At 44.2% G+C, this 21,254-nt stretch overlaps 2 protein-coding genes across 4 annotated transcripts in view; both read right to left on the reverse strand.

Moving 5' to 3' along the window:
* The window catches only part of TEX11 (testis expressed 11), a 188,311-nt gene that overhangs the window by 20,602 nt on the left and 146,455 nt on the right, over positions 1 to 21,254 (reverse strand). For all 3 annotated transcript variants that reach the window (XM_083159168.1, XM_083159166.1, XM_083159167.1), the window contains 3 exons: positions 17,646 to 17,795; positions 17,173 to 17,281; positions 7,680 to 7,800 (listed from right to left, as the gene is read on the reverse strand). In XM_083159168.1, the coding sequence (XP_083015294.1) occupies positions 7,680 to 7,800; positions 17,173 to 17,281; positions 17,646 to 17,795 (380 nt within the window). The remainder of the gene's footprint in view (positions 1 to 7,679; positions 7,801 to 17,172; positions 17,282 to 17,645; positions 17,796 to 21,254) is intronic.
* LOC146035617 (uncharacterized) lies at positions 201 to 3,175 on the reverse strand. Its single transcript, XM_083159165.1, has 2 exons — positions 2,519 to 3,175; positions 201 to 1,644 (listed from the first exon to the last, which is right to left on the reverse strand). Exons 1-2 carry the CDS (start codon positions 2,930 to 2,932, stop codon positions 754 to 756), a joined length of 1,305 nt encoding a protein of 434 aa, XP_083015291.1. The 5' UTR covers positions 2,933 to 3,175; the 3' UTR covers positions 201 to 753.

Genomic DNA, 21,254 nt, shown 5'->3' on the forward strand with positions numbered 1-21,254 from the left:
GAGGAGAGACTGGTCGTCACCCTGAGGTACCTTGCCACAGGAAGATCCCTGGCTGATCTGAAGTTTGGCTCCCTGATCTCACCTCAGGCATTGGGGAGGATTATCCCTGAAACTTGCCAGGCTATTGTGGAAGTCCTGAAGTCTCAGTACTTTAAGGTAAGCGTAAATAACACATACAATATACTCAGGTGCCAAACTTTTTTTTTATTTTAATTTGTACACCGGTGCACATTACGCAAAACATATTGCTGCTTTTGGATTATCAAGAATAAAATAAAACATGTCACATGATTTTTAAGTGGCAAAATAAATTAAAAGAGAGCCATGTATGTGAAAAATGTTAAGGACCTCCATTTTCATTCACACACTATCGAAGAAGGTATGGAGTTGATGTTAAATAGTGTGGTGCGTAGCAAGCAACCGAGACAAATGTGTCCCAAACACGAGAGACAAAACAATAGACCACCAGTGCAACAAGCACTGCATCACACATCATTAACTATGAAAGGGAAGCTGAATGTTTAATCAAAGATGGATGGTGGTATTCAAGTATCACATGGGTCATCAAACTGCAGCCCTTCAGATGTTGTGAAACTACAAATCCCAGCATGCCTTGCCACAGTTTTGCTTTAAGGGAGTGTTAAAACTGTGACAAGGCATGCTGGGATTTGAAGTTTCACAACATCAGGAGGGCCGCAGTTTGAGGACCCATGAAGTATCATATTGAAGCCATTAGTGGAAACCACAAAAATGTTACAGTTGAACCACATTTTTGCCGTCATCATTGCAGTCCTGCAATGCACTATAGATGACGTCAAATGAGGTCGAGGGAAATGAGTTTGCAGGTTGATTCTGCTCTGGCCTGGCCATCACTGTGCGGGGATAGGTGGGGGGTGGGCTAGTCATGTGGAATGGAGCAGTGACCATTCCTGCATTGGACTGGTATGTTTTACCTGGGTCATGCAGGTCTGGGCCGGTGGGCGTCACTGTACGGGGATAGGTGGGGGGTGGGCTAGTCATGTGGAATGGGGCATTGACCATTCCTGCATTGGACTGGTATGTTCTACCTGGTTCATGCAGGTCTGGGCCGGTGGGCGTCACTGTACGGGGATAGGTGGGGGGTGGGCTACTTATGTGTAATCTGGAGGCGACCATTCCAGCACTGGCTTGGTATGTTATACTGGGGTCATGGTGAACAGGCGTGGCGTTCAGCACCGCACATGGAGGTTCACCAATGTTTGGAGGGGTTAGGTATGACCTTGGCTGGCCTACACTAGGGGGAGGCATAGTGTAATCGCAAACACCTGTTTCTGGTTTGAGGCGTTTGTTCCTGCCACGGTACAGCAAATCATATACAATTCGTTCGAATTCAACCTGTTGGTCAGGATCCATCTTGCGTAATGCACCACCAACATGAGTTGCAAAATTCGCAAAATAATCGGGTTCCTTGTTTAAAACTTGCTCGACTTTCTGTAGTAGAACTGCATTTTGATCAGTAGTCGATTTGGCCGTTGCATCCTGACGTCTGTACCTTCTTCTGGTAGTTGAGCTATCACTTCCAGCATTGGAGGCGACGCCTGTGGATGTTTCGGTAGGGCTGGAGAGAACAGGGGATGCGAGTTGTTCCAGATCCGGTGTGGAAGCCTGTTGAAAGTACAAAAATTATATTAATCTCTTTTTCATTTTTTGATGTGTTCACAGTTTCCATCCAGCACAGAGGACTGGACTTTAATTGCCAACGAGTTTGATCGGCGTTGGAACTTTCCAAACTGCGGGGGAGCAATAGATGGGAAGCACATTCGCATCACACCGCCTGCACACTCAGGATCTTATTATTTCAATTATAAAGGATACTTCAGTATTGTACTGATGGCGGTGGTAAATGCAAACTATGAATTTATTTTTGTGGATGTTGGGAAAAATGGACGCGCTTCGGATGGGGGATCCTTTAAAAGAACTGAGTTTTATGAGCGCATGATGTCTAATAGGCTAAGGTTGCCAACTGTGCCTGATACCAAACATGGCTTAAATTATGTTTTTGTGGCTGATGAAGCATTTGCTCTACACGAACATCTGTTGAAGCCATATGCTCAAAGGGGGCTGACACCTCAACAGCGAATCTTTAATTATAGACTGTCGAGGGCTAGGCGTGTTGTTGAGAACACTTTTGGGATTCTGAGCAACCGCTTCCGTGTGCTACACACGGCAATTAACTTGCGGATTGATAAAATCGACTGGGTTGTGCTGGCATGTTGTGTGTTGCACAACTACTTGCGACGCAAAGCAATGCAACAACAAACTGCCATCAACATGGTCGATGATCCCAATCAACCAGAGGAAGTGTCGAATATTGCCTCTGTTGGAGCACCTGCCCTCCATGAGACAGGGAGTGCACGGGCTAAAGCTGTCCGCGAGCAGTACTTGGCATATTTTAATGGTGTTGGTGCAGTGCCATGGCAGGAGGAGTGCCTACACTAATAGAGTTGTGAATTGTGGGCTTTTGTTGCAGTCAACTTACCAAATCACTGGCTGAATTATCCCCATTATCTTCTGTATCATCTGTTGGCACCTCCTCGACCAAAAGCATTCTTGATGGGCGCTCTGGATCCTGTTCTAGGACGAATTTTAATTGGTCGTAGTACCACAGATTGGTTAGGTACACGTCCTGGGCACCAGCACCTGAAGACCGCGATGCAGCAATTTTCTTGTGCTCCTTTAGAAAGACTGTGCGCACATTCTGGATTTTACGGCGCACCCATTTTGGGCAGGCTTCCTCGTGGAATTGGAGGCTGTAGGTCACGAGGTGCTTTATAGCGAGGTCTTTCTTATTTTTGTTTGCATAGTCGCGGGATTTGACCTTCCATAGGCATTCGTGTTCCTGATAGATCGCAAAAAAGCCTGTAAGGAACTCCCGCTCCCGTTCACTGGTCATGTCTCTGTAATTAAAAAGTTATGTTTTCTGGTTAGTTTTCCCAAAAATATGTAGTTGTACACCATATCATGCTTTTGCTTACTAAATAAATGTTATTTTGCTGTTACTTCAGTTCAGTTTTAGTATTTTGGATTGTTCGCAATAAATGAGGTGTTTGGTGGGCAGCAGCTACATACACAAGGGGTGCAGTGTGTACAACATTGGTGGGCAGCAGCAGCTACATACACAAGGGGTGCAGTGTGTACAACATTGGTGGGCAGCGGCAGCTACATACACAAGGGGTGCAGTGTGTACAACATTGGTGGGCAGCGGCAGCTACATACACAAGGGGTGCAGTGTGTACAACATTGGTGGGCAGCGGCAGCTACATACACAAGGGGTGCAGTGTGTACAACATTGGTGGGCAGCAGCAGCTACATACACAAGGGGTGCAGTGTGTACAACATTGGTGGGCAGCGGCAGCTACATACACAAGGGGTGCATTGTGTGTACAACATTGGTGGGCAGCGGCAGCTACATACACAAGGGGTGCATTGTGTGTACAACATTGGTGGGCAGAAAGCTACTTACATCGCGGTGGCAAACAGTTTTTTACGCGCTGCTCCCTCCTTCACCATGCGGTGCTCCTCTCCACGCAGCCAGGGTGGGACAGGTTGACGTAATGGAGGAGGGGAGTGGTTTCCTAGTCGTCAGCCAAACCCAAATTGGACAGTGAAGAAACGATTACCAAAACGATTGTGCACATCGTTAGCGATTGGTCGCTGATCTTTCTGCATGCAGGGAAGATCAGCGACCTCTACTAACGACTGGCGGGTGCGCGCATCGCTGGCAATATCGTTCCAAAACACGGAACGATTTGAACGATTGGTCTTTACGATCGATCGGGAACGCCCACATCTTTTGCAAAATCTATCCGTGTATACCCACCTTAAGAATTGCTTAACAATGGTCCTTTTATTTTTATTTCGAATATGACTTATATGTTGTTTATAGGTTATTACATTTTTGTAGGTGGTGTTTTGCTCATGTTTACTGTGTTATTTATTTGTAGTGTATATTGTTTGCATCTTTATTATGGCACTTCTCTTTATTAATAATGTTATATGTTGTAGGAAATATTTATTGTGCTTTATGCTATATTCTCTTTATGTTTGAATATTGTTCTTAAAAATGTATTTATCACCAGTTATTTACACAGAATATTTGAACATTCACATCTTACCACATGAACACGCACATTCTTTCTAAAATAATTATGTTGGGAGCCAATTGCTCACCAGTATATTTTCGGATTGTGGGAGGAAATCGGAGTACCTGGAGGAAATCCCATGCAAGCATGGGGAGAATATACAAACTCTGCACAGTAAGGGCAATGGTAGGTATCAATCCCATACTAACCATTACCCCATCTGTGCTTCCAAATTATATACTGTACTATTCCCTTCTCAAAAAATACATTGATTAACAATAACCCATTGATTAAGAAAAACATATTCATATGGGATCCAACAGAATGCCCATCCCTCTAGACCAGTAGTTCCCAAACTGTGTGCCGTGGTTCCCTGGGGTGCCTCGGGTTGGTGGCCTAAGACCAGTTAAAATTTTGTATGGTCAATTATTTATGGACAAAACCAATTCTAGTGACTGCCATTTTAATAAAATATGTATAGGGGTGCTGTGAAAAAACTCTGATATTTTAGGGTGCCCTGATTTAAAAAGGATTGGGAACCCCTGCTCTAGACTGTAAGCTCCTTGGAGAAGGGCCCTCTTCCCTCCTGTTCTCATAGCCCTCCTCTCTTGCACATCAATTACAGCTCTCTTACCCAGGGTCACCTACCCTCCGGGAATGGCCAAGAGGCTCCTGGAAATCAGGTCAGCCTCCCAGACATTCACCCAGCCTCCCGCAATTCCCACTCGGTGGGGGGCCTGCAGGGACCCGATGATGTGAATTGCTTCATTGTGGCCCTGCCCCCTGCTCTGCAATGCCTGAAATACCGGCATTGCAATGCGGGGGGCGTGGCCACAATGACGAGTCCACAATGGCCACACCCCCAAATACAGCAAGGTTTTTTTTCAGCCTGCCTCCCTTCACGGCATGTCCACTGGTTCCACCCCCTTCTTCACCTAGCTGGCTGCCCTCCCCAGAGAGGGCAGCTGAAAAGTGGGAAAACCCTGCTCTTACCTGCCAAACCACTGACTACTTAACCCAGGCAACATGCAGACTACTCCTCTGCTTTCTTACATCTCAGCCATATTGTGTATTCAGAATTGTGCTGCTAATTGTTACCTGTGCTGTTTTATTTTCTTCCGTTACTGTTATGTTTAGTCCTGTGTACCCTGTATTGTTCTAATTATTTGCCCTATGTACGGTGCTGGGAATCACTTGTGGGAAATCTCAGATTTACTAAGAATTGTCATGTTAACATATGAGAACCATTGTTTTGTGCCTAAAACTCATCAAACTTTGTGGTGCAAATAGAGACGTTCTTAGCTTTATGGTGGCGTGCAACTTATGAAGCTTCCTACTGCAACTTATAGCACGTTAAATTGTAACTTATGAAACAAATTCCTATGCCATAACGGGTTACACAAATCACAATTTTCTTAATACGCCTCAATACACCATTGAATGACAAAGGGCCTGATTCAGACCTGATCACTGCTGTGCAAATTCACACAGTGGATGATTTTTGATACAACGAGCATACCTACGGCCCCTAGTACACATGCTATGCAGGGGCGAGCTGGGCCAGGGGGCAGGGTGCCAATTGCCACATGCCCCCCAGGTCGGTTTAACTATGTACTGGCTGGGCCGCTGTGTGCATCTTGCACATGCTGCTGCAGCCGCTGGCCGCCTCCGTGTCCAGCACACCCCCGGCTTCCTGGCCGCACGAATGTAAGGCGACGGCCTCTCCAAAAATGGCTGCTGCCTTATCGGAGACAGACACTAGAGGTACTGCCATACTCTGTCTGTCAGAAGAGAACAGCGAGGCCAGTGCTACCCGGAAGTGCGAATTCGGGTAGCGCTGGTGCACTATTTAAATGGAACCCCTTGGCGACGAGCATGTACCCTGGCTCCCCCCTGGAAAAAATTCCCCATGGAAACAAGAATGAAACCACTGGCAAGAAGCACGGTATTGGCATTATGTGTAATGGGCATTGTGGCATGTGGCATTATGTTTTATGGGCATTACGTTGTTGGTATTATGGTGCTGGCATTATGTGTAATGGGCATTACGGTGTGTGGCATTATGTTTAATTGGCATTACAGTGATGGCTTTATGTGTAATGGGCATTACAGTGTGTGGCATTATGTTTAATTAGTATTACAGTGATGGCTTTATGTGTAATGGGCATTACGGTGTGTGGCATTATGTGTAATGGGCATTACAGTGTACATTTTTGCAACATGCCTTCGGCGAGCACTTTCCCCATTTCTGTTGTATGTGTGTGTGTGGAGGAAGGATTGTTTAATCCTTGCTGCATACTAGAGGGGAGAGGGTAGGGTGGTGAAACGATGGCGATGGGCCCCAGGCTGAAAGTTGCCAGCCAGACCCTGATGCTATGGAGGCCAGAGTCTAGAGGTGGTGGTAACTGTCTGTTTAGTAGGAGTGCTAAAAACACAGGTGTGCCAGAAAAAAACACTAGGTGTGCCTATTAAATGCAGGTGTACTCAAGCATTTTATGGGAGCTCCAGGCCAGATATACCTGTTTTTATCGCAGCCGGTGTGTAGCTGCGAGCCAATGCAGCAGAATTTCTTTTGAGCATGGAAAGTGCTAGGACCTTCTATGTTTTCTTTATGTACTGTATACTGTGGTTGTAACCATTGCTTTGGTAATGCTGGAAACTTGGTAGACAACTTTATGACCTGGATATGGTCTATCTCAAGCTTCAGGACTACATCTCAAGCGCACCTACTATAACTACGCCCATGACACTCACCTTATTTGCCATCATACATTGGGTTGACCACTGAAGGCCGACATGGCTTAGGTTGACACATGATATAGGTCAACATGCCTAAGGTCGATAGGGTTGGAAGGCCGGCACAAGCATTAGGTTGACAATGGCTAGGTCGACAGTCAAAAAGTCAACATGAGTTTTTCACGTTTATTTGAGCCAGCATGTGCCGACAGTTGGTATTTCATGCCCTACCATCCACTAGGGCTTGGAGGGCAAACAGAATAGTGTGCCGATCGTAGCATGGTGAGCCATGCTGTACATTTTACTGTGTCCATGTGGACAAAAAAACATTAAAAACTAATGTCGACCTTTTGACTGTCGACCTTCCAACCTTATCAACCTAAGGTATATCAACCTAAGCCATACTGAAATTCTGTAGTTTGGCCCAATCATCCATACCCGCAGACGGTCATACACCTACCCAGTGGCCTTCAAGTTAATTTTGTCTTTATGGTAAAAGTAATTCATGTTCACATATTTGAAGTGAAGTGGACAGTGATTACAACTGCTAATATAAAAGACCTAAAACAATTAATTCAATTACGTGACATATTTTTCAACAGTCAAAAATCTGCACTTTTTGCCATTTTTCAATTCAATTTTTAGACTGGTGAGTAATTCCACGTGTTTTGTCAAAAGTGTGCTCAATTTTTACTATTTTTTATTCATATTTTGCCAAAAATGGACACAATTGAATAGGAAAGTAATTTTCTTTTGGCTAGCTGAACTAAATACCCCCCAAGTCATTTTTTTTAGTGATAAATATTGCAATCCAAAACTCACACAAGTGGACATGATCGTAAGTGCCTCCTGATAATACTTCCATGCCTCCTCTTGGTCACAGTGCTCCAGCTCCACGGGCCTCTCAGGTAAGCTTAACTTTATCAGACTATGTAGGCATATACTAATGGTAGAAACAAAATAAATCAGACTTGCTTTTCTCAAAAACTATATAGGTTACATAAAAATCAGTATGAGATCAAGAACATGTAATAACAATAATGACTAGATAAACCTGGTAATATAAATAATTACCTATCAAAATTTCAATATTAACACATTATCTATTTTATATGTTCTTAAATTGGTAAATATAGATTACATGCATTTTTATAACATTTTATTGATATTAATTACGCAATTTATTATATACATTTTCAGGGACGGCTTATAGACGGAGTGACAGGGGCGGTTGTCCAGGGGCCCCCACATACTGTCCACTAGCCCCTAAAGTCCGGCACCCCAACGCTCATCCACCCGGTAGCACCCGATGTGATCGACCTGGCTGGTTGATCACAGCGAGTGCTGTAAGCGGTTACAGTACATGCCCCTTTACCTCCCAGTCCCACCATTGCGCGCACTCAAGCCTGTGGAAATAAGCATGTAACTCCTCCTGGCAACGAGCATGTAACTCCCCTTGGCAACAATCATGTAACCCTTTGTGTCAAAAAGCATGAAATCCCTCGCAAAGAGTATGAAACCCTCTGGCAAGAAGCATGTAAACCCTGGAATCAAGCATGTAGGCATGCAGCACTTATTTAGCATAATATGTGAACAAATGCAAGGTCATGCACCTTGGGGGACATAACCAGTGTGCTAGTTATAACCTAAGTGGGGATGAATTGGGTAAATCAGAACTCGAAAAGGATCTAGGAGTCCAAATAGACATCAAACTGGGGTGTAGTGCTCAATGTAATATAGCAACAAAAAAGGCCAACAAAATTCTCACATGTATTAAAAGGGGCATGTAAACTAGGGACTCAAAAGTAATTATGCCTCTGTACAAATCATTGGTTAGACCGCACCTCGAATACGCAGTGCAGTTCTGGGCCCCGCACTATAAAAAGGACATCATAGAATTAGAAAAAATCCAAAGAAGAGCGACAAAGCTTATTAGGGGAATGGAGAATTTAAACTATGAGGAAAGATTAAACAATTTGGGACTATTTACAATAGAGAAAAGACGTTTAAGGTGGGATATGCTCAACATGTATAAATATATTAGGGGCCAATATAAGGAACTGTCAAACACCATTTTCTGTACTAGAAAGGAATCTAGGACGCGAGGGCACGAGTTTAGATTAGAAGAAAAAAGATTTTGTTCATCTATAAGAAAAAATTTCTTTACAGTCAGAGCAGTCAAACGTTGGAACTCTCTTCCTGGAGAAGTGGTGTCGGCAGACACTATAAATATGTTTAAAATAAGGTTGGTTAAACATTTATTAGTTAAACATCCATGGGTACGAATAAGTAACAAAATCTGTCTTTAAAATATCAGAACATACTATACAACAAGGGATAAGCTACTATAAACATAGGTTGAACTAGATGGACGCAAGTCTTTATTCAGCCTCACCTACTATGTAATATGTAATAGGCAATATGGTGTGTGGTATCATATGTAATGGGCATTACGGTGTGTTAAAATATATATAATGGGCATTACGGTGTGTGGCATGATGTATAATACGCATTACAGTGTTTGGCTTAATGTGTAAAGGCCGTTATGGTGTGTGGCATCATTTGAAAGGGCATTATGTTGTGTGGCATAATGTGTAATGGGCATTATATGTGGTATAATCTTAATGGGCATTATGAAGTGCGTAATCCTGGCACAGTGTGTATAAAGGGCTCTTGCTGGCACAGTGTGTAACATATCATTCATTAATACGGGCCCCCACAGACCTTAATCTGGCCCTGTACATAGTTCACTGGGATATTAAGCACAATTTACTGCCAAACTCATATGTAAAATTATGGATGGGAGTATTACATTCCTAGCACATTTTTACACATTATCCTTATGTGTTTAACAAATTGTTGTTTGTTAGAAACCTCAAATTACCTATGTTTTTTAATTTTAGTAAAATCAAACACAATATGCAGGAGAATGGAGCACATGGGTAGCAGAGACCGCATACCTTTTGGAAATTTCTGTGTACACGGGAGGATGTAGTAGAGATATTGGACATATCACCGGATGCGATTCAGCTAACAGCAACCCAGTTACTTAACCAATTAAGAGGTTTTATTGAACATATAGCAGTTACAGTACAGTCATATTCACTATTATACACACTGGTAAATGGAGTTGGAGATGAGTGTGTGGGGGGGGATGTCTTACAGCTCACTAGCTGGTGTGTGTATGTAGGTGCTACCTACGGGATGAAGCTTCCCTGGAGGAGGATGAACATTTAAAATCACACTAAATAGCATGCAAAAAAAATCGTACATTTTTTAAAAACTCGCAAATGTAATTGCAATTTTTTAGACAAAGTCGCATGCGATTTAGTGTGATCTTTAGTAAAGAAAAAGGGATTTTTAGTAAAGAAAATGTGTGATTTTTTGGACATGAATGTGTGCGGTATTTAGTAAAAAAATAAATGGCGTGGGGTCCCACCTCCTGAGCATAACCAGCCCCGGGCTCATTGAGCCGAACCTGGTTCAAAAACTACGGGGGACAAAAAGCGCAGGGGTTACCCGAATTTTTGAACCCAGCCCTGGACTCTTGGACTGGTCCTGGTTCCAAAAATATGGGGGACTAAAAAACCTGGGGGTCCCCCATATTTTAGAACCAGCACCAGGCTCCAACATCCCGAGATGTCATGCCACAGTTGGGGGGACACTTTTTACATAAGGTCCCCCTGGCCGTCCAATGGACCTGGTACCTGGGGGAGTGGGGACTCCTTCATTAAAGGGGCACCCTATGGTTCACCCATCCAGGGCTGAAGCCCGGGGCTGTCACCAGGGTCCCTAGGTGGTGGACTCCGGGCTGATACATTTAAAATTAAAGTCGAAGCATGTGGAGCATTAATGGGCCCCCTAGGACTTGTAGTTCACCTGTAAAAAGAATGTTCAAATAAAAACACACACACACACACACACACACACACACACACACACACACACACACACACACACACCTAGAATAGTATAGTTTTAATACACACACTAATTTTACACCAGTTTACATTACCATTCCAGCCTCCAGCGGTGACTCTCTTCTGCACCTCACCCACACAGACAGCGGGGGTGAGCAAACTCCCCTCGCACTGACTGCGGGGTGAGCCTACTCCCATCACACTAACTGCGGGGTGAGGTGGCTTTCTCCGCACTTATGACAGAGGGGAATCCCCTGCCATAGTACTATTGAAGCACTTAGCCCTGACTGGCTGAAAGTGTCTCCATGGAAACGCCTACAGCCTATCTGAGCTGAGTGCTTCTACAGCAGTATGACAGTGGGGATCCCTGCTGTAATTAGTGCGGAGGACGCCACCTCGCCAAGCAGTCAGTGTGAGGTGAGCTCTCTCACCCACGCTGTCTGTGTGGCTGAGGTGCAGGGGAGAGTCACCGCTGGAGCCTGGCGTGGTAATGTATACTGGTGTAAAATTAGTGTGTGTGTATTAAAGCTATACTATTTTAGGTATGTATGTTTCTATTTGAACATTCTTTTTACATGTGAAATTTTGTGGTGCAGCATTTCCTAAAAAGTGACAATCATAAGTATGCAGGGCAGGTCAGCGTTAGGCTTGGGGGATTTAGGTTTAGGCTGTGGGGAGGAGGGTATGGCAATTAAGCCCCATACACACGGTGTGATTCAGTTTCTATTCAAGGGATTGAATCGTACAGCACAGTGTACCCATTAGATTTTGACTATATAGCACAGATTTGTGCTATCTCTGTACTATGTAGTCTTGCCTGCACAGTCTATTTTTCTATTCAATATAAAACGGGCATCGAATCGTGATCCAATGTGGCTGAAAACCATTTGATTTCGCTTTTTGACTATGTAGACAAAATCAAATCGAAAGCGACCCTGAATTGCACTGTGTGTGTGTGGGTCTTTAGAAGTGGGGTTGAGGTTAGGCCGTGGGGCACAAAGTTTAGGGTTATGCACAAGTGAGGGAGGTTTAGGCTTAGGTTGCGGGGGAGGGAGGGTTAGTATTAGGCTGTAGGAAGGGAAGGTTAGGGATTCCCTGCATCAGGATGAATACACCGGGGATTGTTTCTGACCTGAATCAGGCCCACCAAATGTTTCTAGTGCAGCAAAACAGCAGCAGAGGAGCACAGAAGCTGCACAATTATTGTCCCAACTATATATAACAGTGTATCGCTTTAGTTGCTTTATCTTTAGTAAAACCAATACATTGGTTAAATAACTAAATTGTACTTAGTGATATGTACAGATACTCTGCCACACCACTATGTCTGTACACACATATTTCCAAGAAATTTACATTTTTAGTATACATGTAATATATTTTCTGAAATGTAGTTTGGTATATACTGGCCTAATGGGTAAAAAAAAAGTCTTAAACACACTTAACCAACTAGGTGTCAGATTAAAATCACACTCACACCATGATGTACAGCTTCTAATTGTAAATCAGAACAGTTTCTAGTGTGAGACTTATTTGAAGCAAGACAATGCTAAACAATTTCAATGGTAAATACTGCAATTAGCTTCCCTTATTCTAATAAGAGGCAATTTAAATAGCTTCTTTAACATGAAGCAAAATTAATTGAGAAATTAGCACCATTTTCCCAAAAAGGCTAAAAGAAATCAAGATCAAAGTTTATTTTCAAAATACTATTTTAAAGTATATGTGTATTATGAAACAATCACAAAAACTGATCTATAACATGATTTCAACCTTTATGGAAAAGCTATTTTCAATAGTTTATATTTATATCATTAAAAGCTCTTGCACTTAGCATAAATTATTTTATAGAATATTTGTGCAAATTATAATAGATTTTAAATGCTAATTATATGACAAACTACGGCTGTGTTCAGAAAATAATATCTTTATAATTCCTCACAGCATATAATATCACTTTTCCACCGCACTAATAACCTGGGTTAGTGTTGAATATACTAGTAGTCATTGCCATGTAAAAGGGTCCTTAAAAAAATTATCCGGGTCTAGTTACCGAGAAATCCAACACTGGTTGTGCTGGATCACTGGTGCTTGGAGATGATGTCATCTTCAAGCATCAACAAAGGGAACACCCGCTACTAACCCAGGTTTTTGGTGAAAAATGGGTAATAGTCACATGCTGCTACACATACACGTCCCCAGTGTCAGCGTTTCTTCATCCAGCTCCCTGCCTCCAGTGGCAGCCACAGCTCCCATAGTGGTGCATGCACCCCACTGTATCAGATTTAAAGGGCCAGGCATGGCACATAGAGTACCGCTTATTGGCAACAGAATTGAACTCCAACTATATAAGGAGCATAGGCTCATAGCTTGCTCCAGTGTTCTTCATCCTTGTATTTCAGCTACCTGTTCCTGTACCTGACTCCCACTGCATTAGTGATTCCTGGTTTGACCTTGGCTTTCCCAATGACATGATTCGGTCTACTCCCTGGTACCTCACTGTCCTCCTGGCTCAGATCGGGATGCAGCTGAAATCCCGACGCCTGAATCCCGACCGCTGAAATCCCGGCACTTTGTCCCTCTATGGGTGTCCACGATAATTATTAATTAGTGTGCAGAGCGCAGCAAGGCACCGGGCCCGCTGCATGGCGAGCACAGCAAGCCCGAAAGGAGGGAGGGGGGGCATCCACGTTCCCCCCCTTGTCGGGATTCCGGCATCGGATTTTGATCGACGGGATTTAGCACCAATCCCCTCAGATCAAGCTTGTATGTTCGTAATGAATCTTCAGCTCTCCCATGCCAGCACCTGTAGAAGGGAACCTGGAAGATGGCCGTGACCTGTGGGTCAGGTGCAGTGAAGTCCAAATCCCCATGTGGGGGGGCTGGTGAATACGGCTATTCCCAAGTACAAGCAGCCACTACCCACCACTGTGACTGGATGCTCTGGCCCAAAAGAATAGATGCTGCTGATAATCTCTTGCCATGAGAATTGCTGGAGAACCTCCTCGTCAGGGTAGAGAAGCAAGAATGAGATCAGGGCAAATTTTAGCCTGGGTGGCAAGTCCAGAGCACTGGGCTATTAGAAACTGCCCATTTTTAAATCGATTGCAGGCAGAGTGGCATACACAATGGCAAGTAGGCCTAATGATATGTGAACAATAATAAGAAACACAAGTGCACTTATTGTTTTTTTTTTTGTAACATCTGCATTATTTCCCCCACCATACAATAGTATGGTGACAGCAAAATCATTAAATGTTTCTCTATGCAATCTGCTTTTCTACATACAGATCCTCAATAAAAGTGTAAAACAGCGCTGGTTATAGCGCATTTGACACTTAGCACCTTGAACATTTTTCCCAAAGCACTGTGTATATAGTATACACATATCTATGTATAACAGAGACGGTTGCAGAACTTATGAATGGTGGAAAAACCAGGACAGCTGGATAGATTGGGGTTTAAATGGCATATCCCTGGCAGCTAGGAGATTCTCAGCCATAGAAGCTGTGGTCATTGCTTGCTGCGCAGCATGAACAAAGGACTGAGGTCATGGGTTTGATTCTGACCATGGCCCTAACTTTGCCGGGGTTTGTATATTCTCCCCATGCATGCGTGGGTTTCCTCCAGGAACTTTGGTTTCCTCCCGCATTCCAAAAATATACTGGTAGGATAATAATATTATAATAGTAATAATATTGCTGCACTACTACTTTTTAGAATAATACAATTATTTAATGTATAATAAGAAATGGTGTTTAAAAAAAAAAAATAAGCTGGACACAAGAAGTAGAGATTGTATAAGTTGTCTTGTTTTAATTATTATGCATGCTGTTTGTTTACAGCAGTTGTCATGGTGCATGTATGTGAGGTATTTGTCCGATTCCAAGATAATCAGACAGGGCCGGTGCTAGGGGTGTCCAGCGACCTCCTGCCAAACTCTATATTTGCGCCCTCCCTCCCATATTTAAAACAAATCAATAGGGCAAATGATGGGCAGGGAAAGGGGGGAACAGACACTGTGGGGGGGGGGGGGAGGGAGATGGGTATTTGCTGGGCAGAAAGAGGGGAACAGATGTGGGGAGAGGGGAGATAGATCCTGGGAAGTGAGCATGGGGCAGAGGGTGGTACAGATGTTGGGCAGGAAGAGGGGTCAGGAGATGGGAAGAGAGGGAGAGAGATGCTGGGCATAGAGAGGGGAAGAGGATGGGCAGAGAGAGGGGGACAGATGGTGGCAGAGAGAGGGTGGACAGATGCTGGGGATGGGAGAGTCAGACGTTGGGCAGAGAGAGGAGGACAGGTGCTGGGAAGAGGGAGGGGGGATGAATGGTGGGCAGGGAGTGGGGGAACGGATGGTGGGCAGGGAGAGGGGAGGACAGATGCTGGGCAGGGAGAGAGTGGGGATGGATGGTGGGCAGACAGAAGGGGGATGGACGGTTGGCATGGAGAGGGGGAACAGATGCTGGGCATGGATAGTGGGGAGGCAGATTATTGCTAGTCAGCGGAAGATACTTGACAGGGCGAAGGGGGCAGATACTGGGCAGGTAGAGCGGGGACAGATGCTTGGCAGGGAGTGGGGGTAGGCACTGGGATGGAATGAAGGACTGGGGGGCGGGCATAGATGGACTACCTAATACATACATAGATACACTGCCTCCACTATACATACAGTACATACATACATACACTGTGTCCCTCATACATACAATACATACATCCATACACTGCCTCCCTTATGCATACATACATACATACATTGCCTCCCTCATAGAAACATACATACGTCCCCAAAATGACATCCATACATATATCCCCAAGGTATTATTAATAATGTCAACATACCACTGGTGCTGGGTGGGGGGCCTGCCAGCAGCAGGAGAAGCACTGCGGAGACCAGCAGCAGGTGTATGCCAGGTCCAGAGGAGGAAGCAGCTCAGGCTCTGGGAATGCAGAATCAGTGCTAGCGCCGGAGGCCTCAACTACCGTCACTGGAGGGAGGGGGCGGGGCTCAGCACTGCAGCGTGTAAAGGAAAGAGACGTCCCCCGCTGCTGCCCTCCTATGTAAGCCCCGGCTCCTGAGTCCGTGCTTCTGCTGCCGCTGCTTTAATCACGGCCGGCGCTGCTGCCTGTCACACACTGTGATGTGACAGGCGCACCGCACATCCCTCCCTGCACACAGTGGCAGAGCAGAGAGCGCCTATACAGCATGGCGCCTCCCTGCTTTGCAGGCTCTGCTGAGCGGGTAGCGCCGGCCCTGTAATCAGATCTTCTGTAAGCTTAAGAAGTTCTTTGAGTAAAAGAAGCTGGCATTCCAAGACTACATAATTTCAGACTCCAGCCCCAAATGGACCCTGAGAAGGTGAACACCACTGTCAATTGGATGTGCCTGGTGGGGTTAAAAACAATACATCTATTCCTGGGCTTCTGTAACTATCAGCAGTTCATCAGTAACTATTCATCTATTGCAGCTCCCATCATCGCTCTCACCAAGGATCGCCAAGATGCTTGAGGGTGGCCTTCTGAGGCAGAGAAGACATTTAGTCCTTTAAAACAGTGCTTCTTCTCCATTTCCTTTGTGTCAACCCACCTTTGAATAGCCTATTTTCCTGATAATGGATGCCTCCACAGTCGGGGTCAGAGAAATGCTTTTACAAAAGTATCAGTTGGGGAAGTGGTAAGTTCAAGGCTTCAGAGTGAAACAACACCATTGGGGATGAAAAACTGTTAGCCATCAAGTTGCTCTCCAAGATTGGCATTATCTGTTAAGGTGGCCATACACCTACAGATTTACTGTCAGATCTGGCTGGTTGGAACAAAAATCTGGTAATTTCTGAATAACAGTTTGTCAGTTTTCCAGCATTTCCAAGGAAAGTCAACTGTCATTTGCTCTCATTCCAACCAGCCAGATCTGACAAGAAATCTGTAGGTGTATGGGTAGCTTAAGAATGATAATCATTTCTGGTGACTATTTATACTGATCACAAAAACAGCTCACTGCCTGAACTACCATCAGACAAGATGGTTGTTATGCTTCAACCATTTCAAATAGGTGATTATCTACCATCCAGGAGGCATCAAAGTTGACTCCTTGTCTCGGGCATTCAGTTTTACCCAAGGGGACAAAGTGCAGGAAGCCTATTCTGAACACTGTTTGCATTGTAGAATGTCATTCAAGATTCCGCCTGGAAGAAATTTGTAGTATCTGGCCTCTGTGCAAAGCTATTCTAATAGACATGGGAGCTGCTACAGCTGGACACAGTAGTATAACATTGGACAAAGCATTTGAATGGGAGAAGAGGCTGAGAAATATTCCATACGCAACTTGCCATCTCTGAACTTTGCTTTCATGGGAAAGCCCCTTTACATCACAATATGAGTGCAGGAGAAATATATACCTTAGTCTTGACACATCAAGTGAGTTCTGCTTCTTATACAGAGATAATGCAACCTGTAAAACTCTCTTGCAAACAGATGGAAAATATGCTGGTGCTTCCATGGATACAGCTTGGAAAAATAAAGAAAAACACATGTTTAACTGTAACAAGCAGAAATACATGGTTATATTGTACATATAAGACCTATATTTATTATCATTGGTTTCAGAGACAAATAAAGGATTACTGGAGGAGGTGTTTCCAAATGCTTGATATTTAAAGAAAAGACTGCCTCATACAAAAGTACAGTATATGTATAATGTAATACATCAGCAATCACAGTAAGTGCCTGTGCTGAATGCTTATTTTATCCCTAATGTGATCACCATTCCTCATTCCAAGTTCCCTGCTCTTTGGAATACTGTAAACACTCATTTATTTTTTGATTGAATATACTGTAATGTGGATAAGGTAACAACCATTTTGTAACTTACCTGCAATGCATTCCAAGGTCCTGGTGTCCAGGTTGGGAAGCTCCCATACAGACTCCAGAACAGTCTCCAACCCTGGGTCATTTAATTTGGCTCTGATTTCAAACTCATATAAGAGCAAAAGAGTCTCAGTCGGGTCATTGGGAAAATCATCTGTGTGATGGAGTAAATGTTGCAGTACTCTCGTTATTTACAGTTCTCCAAACAGGTCATGTTTCACGAATAATTTGAAGCATTTCTTGTCCGGTGTGGCAATTCTATTGTAAGGATACAAAGATAATACAAGGGACTGTATCTATCCCTTTGTATGGATACAGAGATAACACAAGGGACTGTATCTATCCCTTTGTACAGATACAGAGATAACACAAGGGACTGTATCTAACCCTTTGTACAGATACAGAGATAACACAAGGGACTGTATCTAACCCTTTGTACAGATACAGAGATAACACAAGGGACTGTATCTATCCCTTTGTACAGATACAGAGATAACACAAGGGACTGTATCTAACCCTTTGTACAGATACAGAGATAACACAAGGGACTGTATCTAACCCTTTGTACAGATACAGAGATAACACAAGGGACTGTGGGCCTCGTTCAGATCACATCGCATTCGCACGCAGTACCGATGTTGCGCATCTGCAGGCGTATGGTGCGTGCACCCACGGCGACCTTTCGGTTCCCTGGGTGCACGCACCCATGGCGGTGTGGGGGGCGGAGATGGGTGGGGGGCGTCGGGCTGCCCCATTACCATATGGGAACGCCCAGCGTTCCATGGGAGTTCCCATGAGAACGCTGGGCGTTCTCATGGTAATGAGGCAGTGACGCGGGTGTGGGTGTCAGGTAGCTGACATCACCAGATGTCAGCTGCCCGCCCATATCCACGCCAGCGTGCACACAAATGTAAGTAACTAAAAAGTCACATATATGCGTGCACGCTAAACATCATTCGATGGTCGGTGACTATCGAAAGATGTGGGCGGTTACAAGAGCCATGCGAATGGATGTTTATGCAAAACATCCATTCGCAGCTGTTCGGGCGAAGCCGCACTTTGAGGGGGCGGTTGTTCGCCGGATGGGGTTTGGTGGACTCGCAAGGCTGCGAATTCACAGCCTTGCAAATCAACCAGAATAACCCCCTGTATATGCTAGCCCATTCAATCCCTTTGTACAGGCTAGAGAAAAAGCCTGGGGGATTAATGACTAACATTGAAACCACCCAAAGTACTATAAAAACAATATTTTGTACATTTATTCCTTAATAATTACATTAGGAAAATACAAAAGGGAAATACAAATAAATTGGGCTGCATTCCATTTACATTAAACTGAATAAAGATTAAATACTGGCTATTTGACTACATTTACTGAAATGTTGGTAAGATGATGGTTAAATTCACTTATTGGAAACACAAGAACAGTACTTTATGAACTACTGGCAAAAGTCATTGACCAGTGCTCTTATTTGTTTCTTGCTGTATAACACTACATGGAGTGCACAAAGGACCATGAGTCAGGGGTGTCCAGCACCATGTCCATGCACCCACTTTTTACCCACAGTATGGGCTTATATATAATACTGCATATGTGCTGTAGCCATCTTGTAGAACCTTAGTACTCTGTGGGAGGAGTGACAGGGTGGTCAGATGTCTCACACTTCTCTCCATAGAGTCCCCAGTGATTACCTGTTCCAGCATCCTGCACTACTACCTGCATTCAGTCAGGGATGAATTTACTAAAGCTTCTAAAAAATAAAAAGAGGTAATGTTGCCCATAGCAACCAATACCAATCAAATTAGGTCTATCATTTTTTAGGATGCAATAGAGAAATGCTAGACAGAATCTGATTGTTTGCTTTGGACAACATCCTCTTTTAATTTTAAAAAGCATTAGTAAATGTACCCCCTACTGCCCAGTGACAGGTATAGGTCCTTCGTGCAGTGGTTCCCAAACTGTGCGCCTAGGCTCCCTGGGGTGCCTTGGATCACTTGCAGGGATGCCTTAGGTTGGTGGTCCAGAACCAATTCAAGTTATTTATGGCCAATGAAATAGGCAAACTACGTGCTTGAAGTGAATCACGTTTCTCACCACATAAGTGGGCCTAAGGAAAACATTTAAATCACAACTAATTTAATATTTTTCCTGAAATTAGTAACCAACTTTTGGCCTAGGGGTACCGTGAAAAATATTCTGATACTTTAGGGTGCCATGATTTAAAAAGTTTTGGGAACCACTGCCTTAGTGTATACAACAGTAGCTGCTGGTGTCCCCTTAATATAGTTGAGATATCTGCAATAGTCCTCTTATGGGGGCTGCTTTATTGCAGATTTTAACAATCTCTAGAAAGCAAAAGCATTCTGGAGCCTGGCCATAGTAGCGAACACTATTTTTAATCAGTGTTTGCCATTGTAACCTATGGGCTACTTTCTGCACCCCTTCCTGTAAGAACCCTCCCCGGCAATGGACACCTGTACATGTGGTCAGCAAACTACTCACATGCAGTAACATCTCACGGAAGCCTCTGTCCCTGCATACGTGAAATCCATCATTTCTTATTGCCATGATAAGTTAAGAGAAAAAGGGGTGTGGATTATTAGGTCGAGCAACCTAAGGTCAACTTGCATTGGGTCGACCACTGAAAGTTGAAAGGCCGTAGGTCAACACACTGAAAAGGTCGACATGGGTATTCTCTTGTTTGTCCCAAATGTCGACACTGTAGACATGGGCAGTGTGCTTCAGGTGCGGTGCCTTGCTGTGCTCCGCACACTTTTCTATTTTCCTTCCACTCCCTAGTGGATGGTAGTGCATGAAATACTGCTTGTTGGCTCATGTTGACTCCCAAACAAGTGACCTTCCCAATGTCGACCTAATGCTTGTGTCGACCTAATGACCCTGTCGGCCTAAAGCTATGTAGTCCTTTTGAGAGTTTCGACCTTCAGTGGTCGACACAAAACATGTCAGCCTTAGGTGTGTCAACCTAAGGACTGTATACCCAGTATATAAGGTCTGTCCCGTCTCTGACATGTGACGTGGGAGCCAAAGTGTGGATCTGTCACTGGACAGGACAGACCAGCCATGTGGGTGGAGAACTTGTTTAAAGCGCTATACGGTTAAGAAGGTCGACAAACAAGAAGGTCGACACACACATTAGGTCGAAATGGGGAAGGTCGCCAGTCAAAAGGTCCATGGGGTTTTTCACTTTTTTTTTGGAGCGGTAGGCAGTATTTCATGCCCTACCACCCACTAGGGTGCGGTGAGAGCATAAAGTAGTGTGCCGAGCGTGAGCAAGTCTCCGCTCATGCATATGTAATGAGCGGGGACCCAGTGCAGTGACATGTGCAGAGAGAGAGAGTTAGATTTGGGTGGGGTTTGTACTTCAAACTGATGTCTATTGCAGTGTAAAAATAAAGCAGCCCATATACTCTGCAGTGTCTGCACAGAAACAAAATAACAAGTGAATCAGAATCAGGCCCCAAGTAAGCATATGATCCCTCCCTAAAACTATGTTAACAGTGATGGGAAAACAACAGCATTAGGTAGGAATTTTGGAAAAGGATTACCTGTGATTAGAAAGAATTGCGTTAATGGGATTCTGAAACTGTTTTT

Source organism: Crinia signifera, chromosome 9 (genome assembly GCF_055691185.1).
Source record: "Crinia signifera chromosome 9, ASM5569118v1, whole genome shotgun sequence".
Taxonomy (NCBI): Eukaryota; Metazoa; Chordata; class Amphibia; order Anura; family Myobatrachidae; genus Crinia; species Crinia signifera.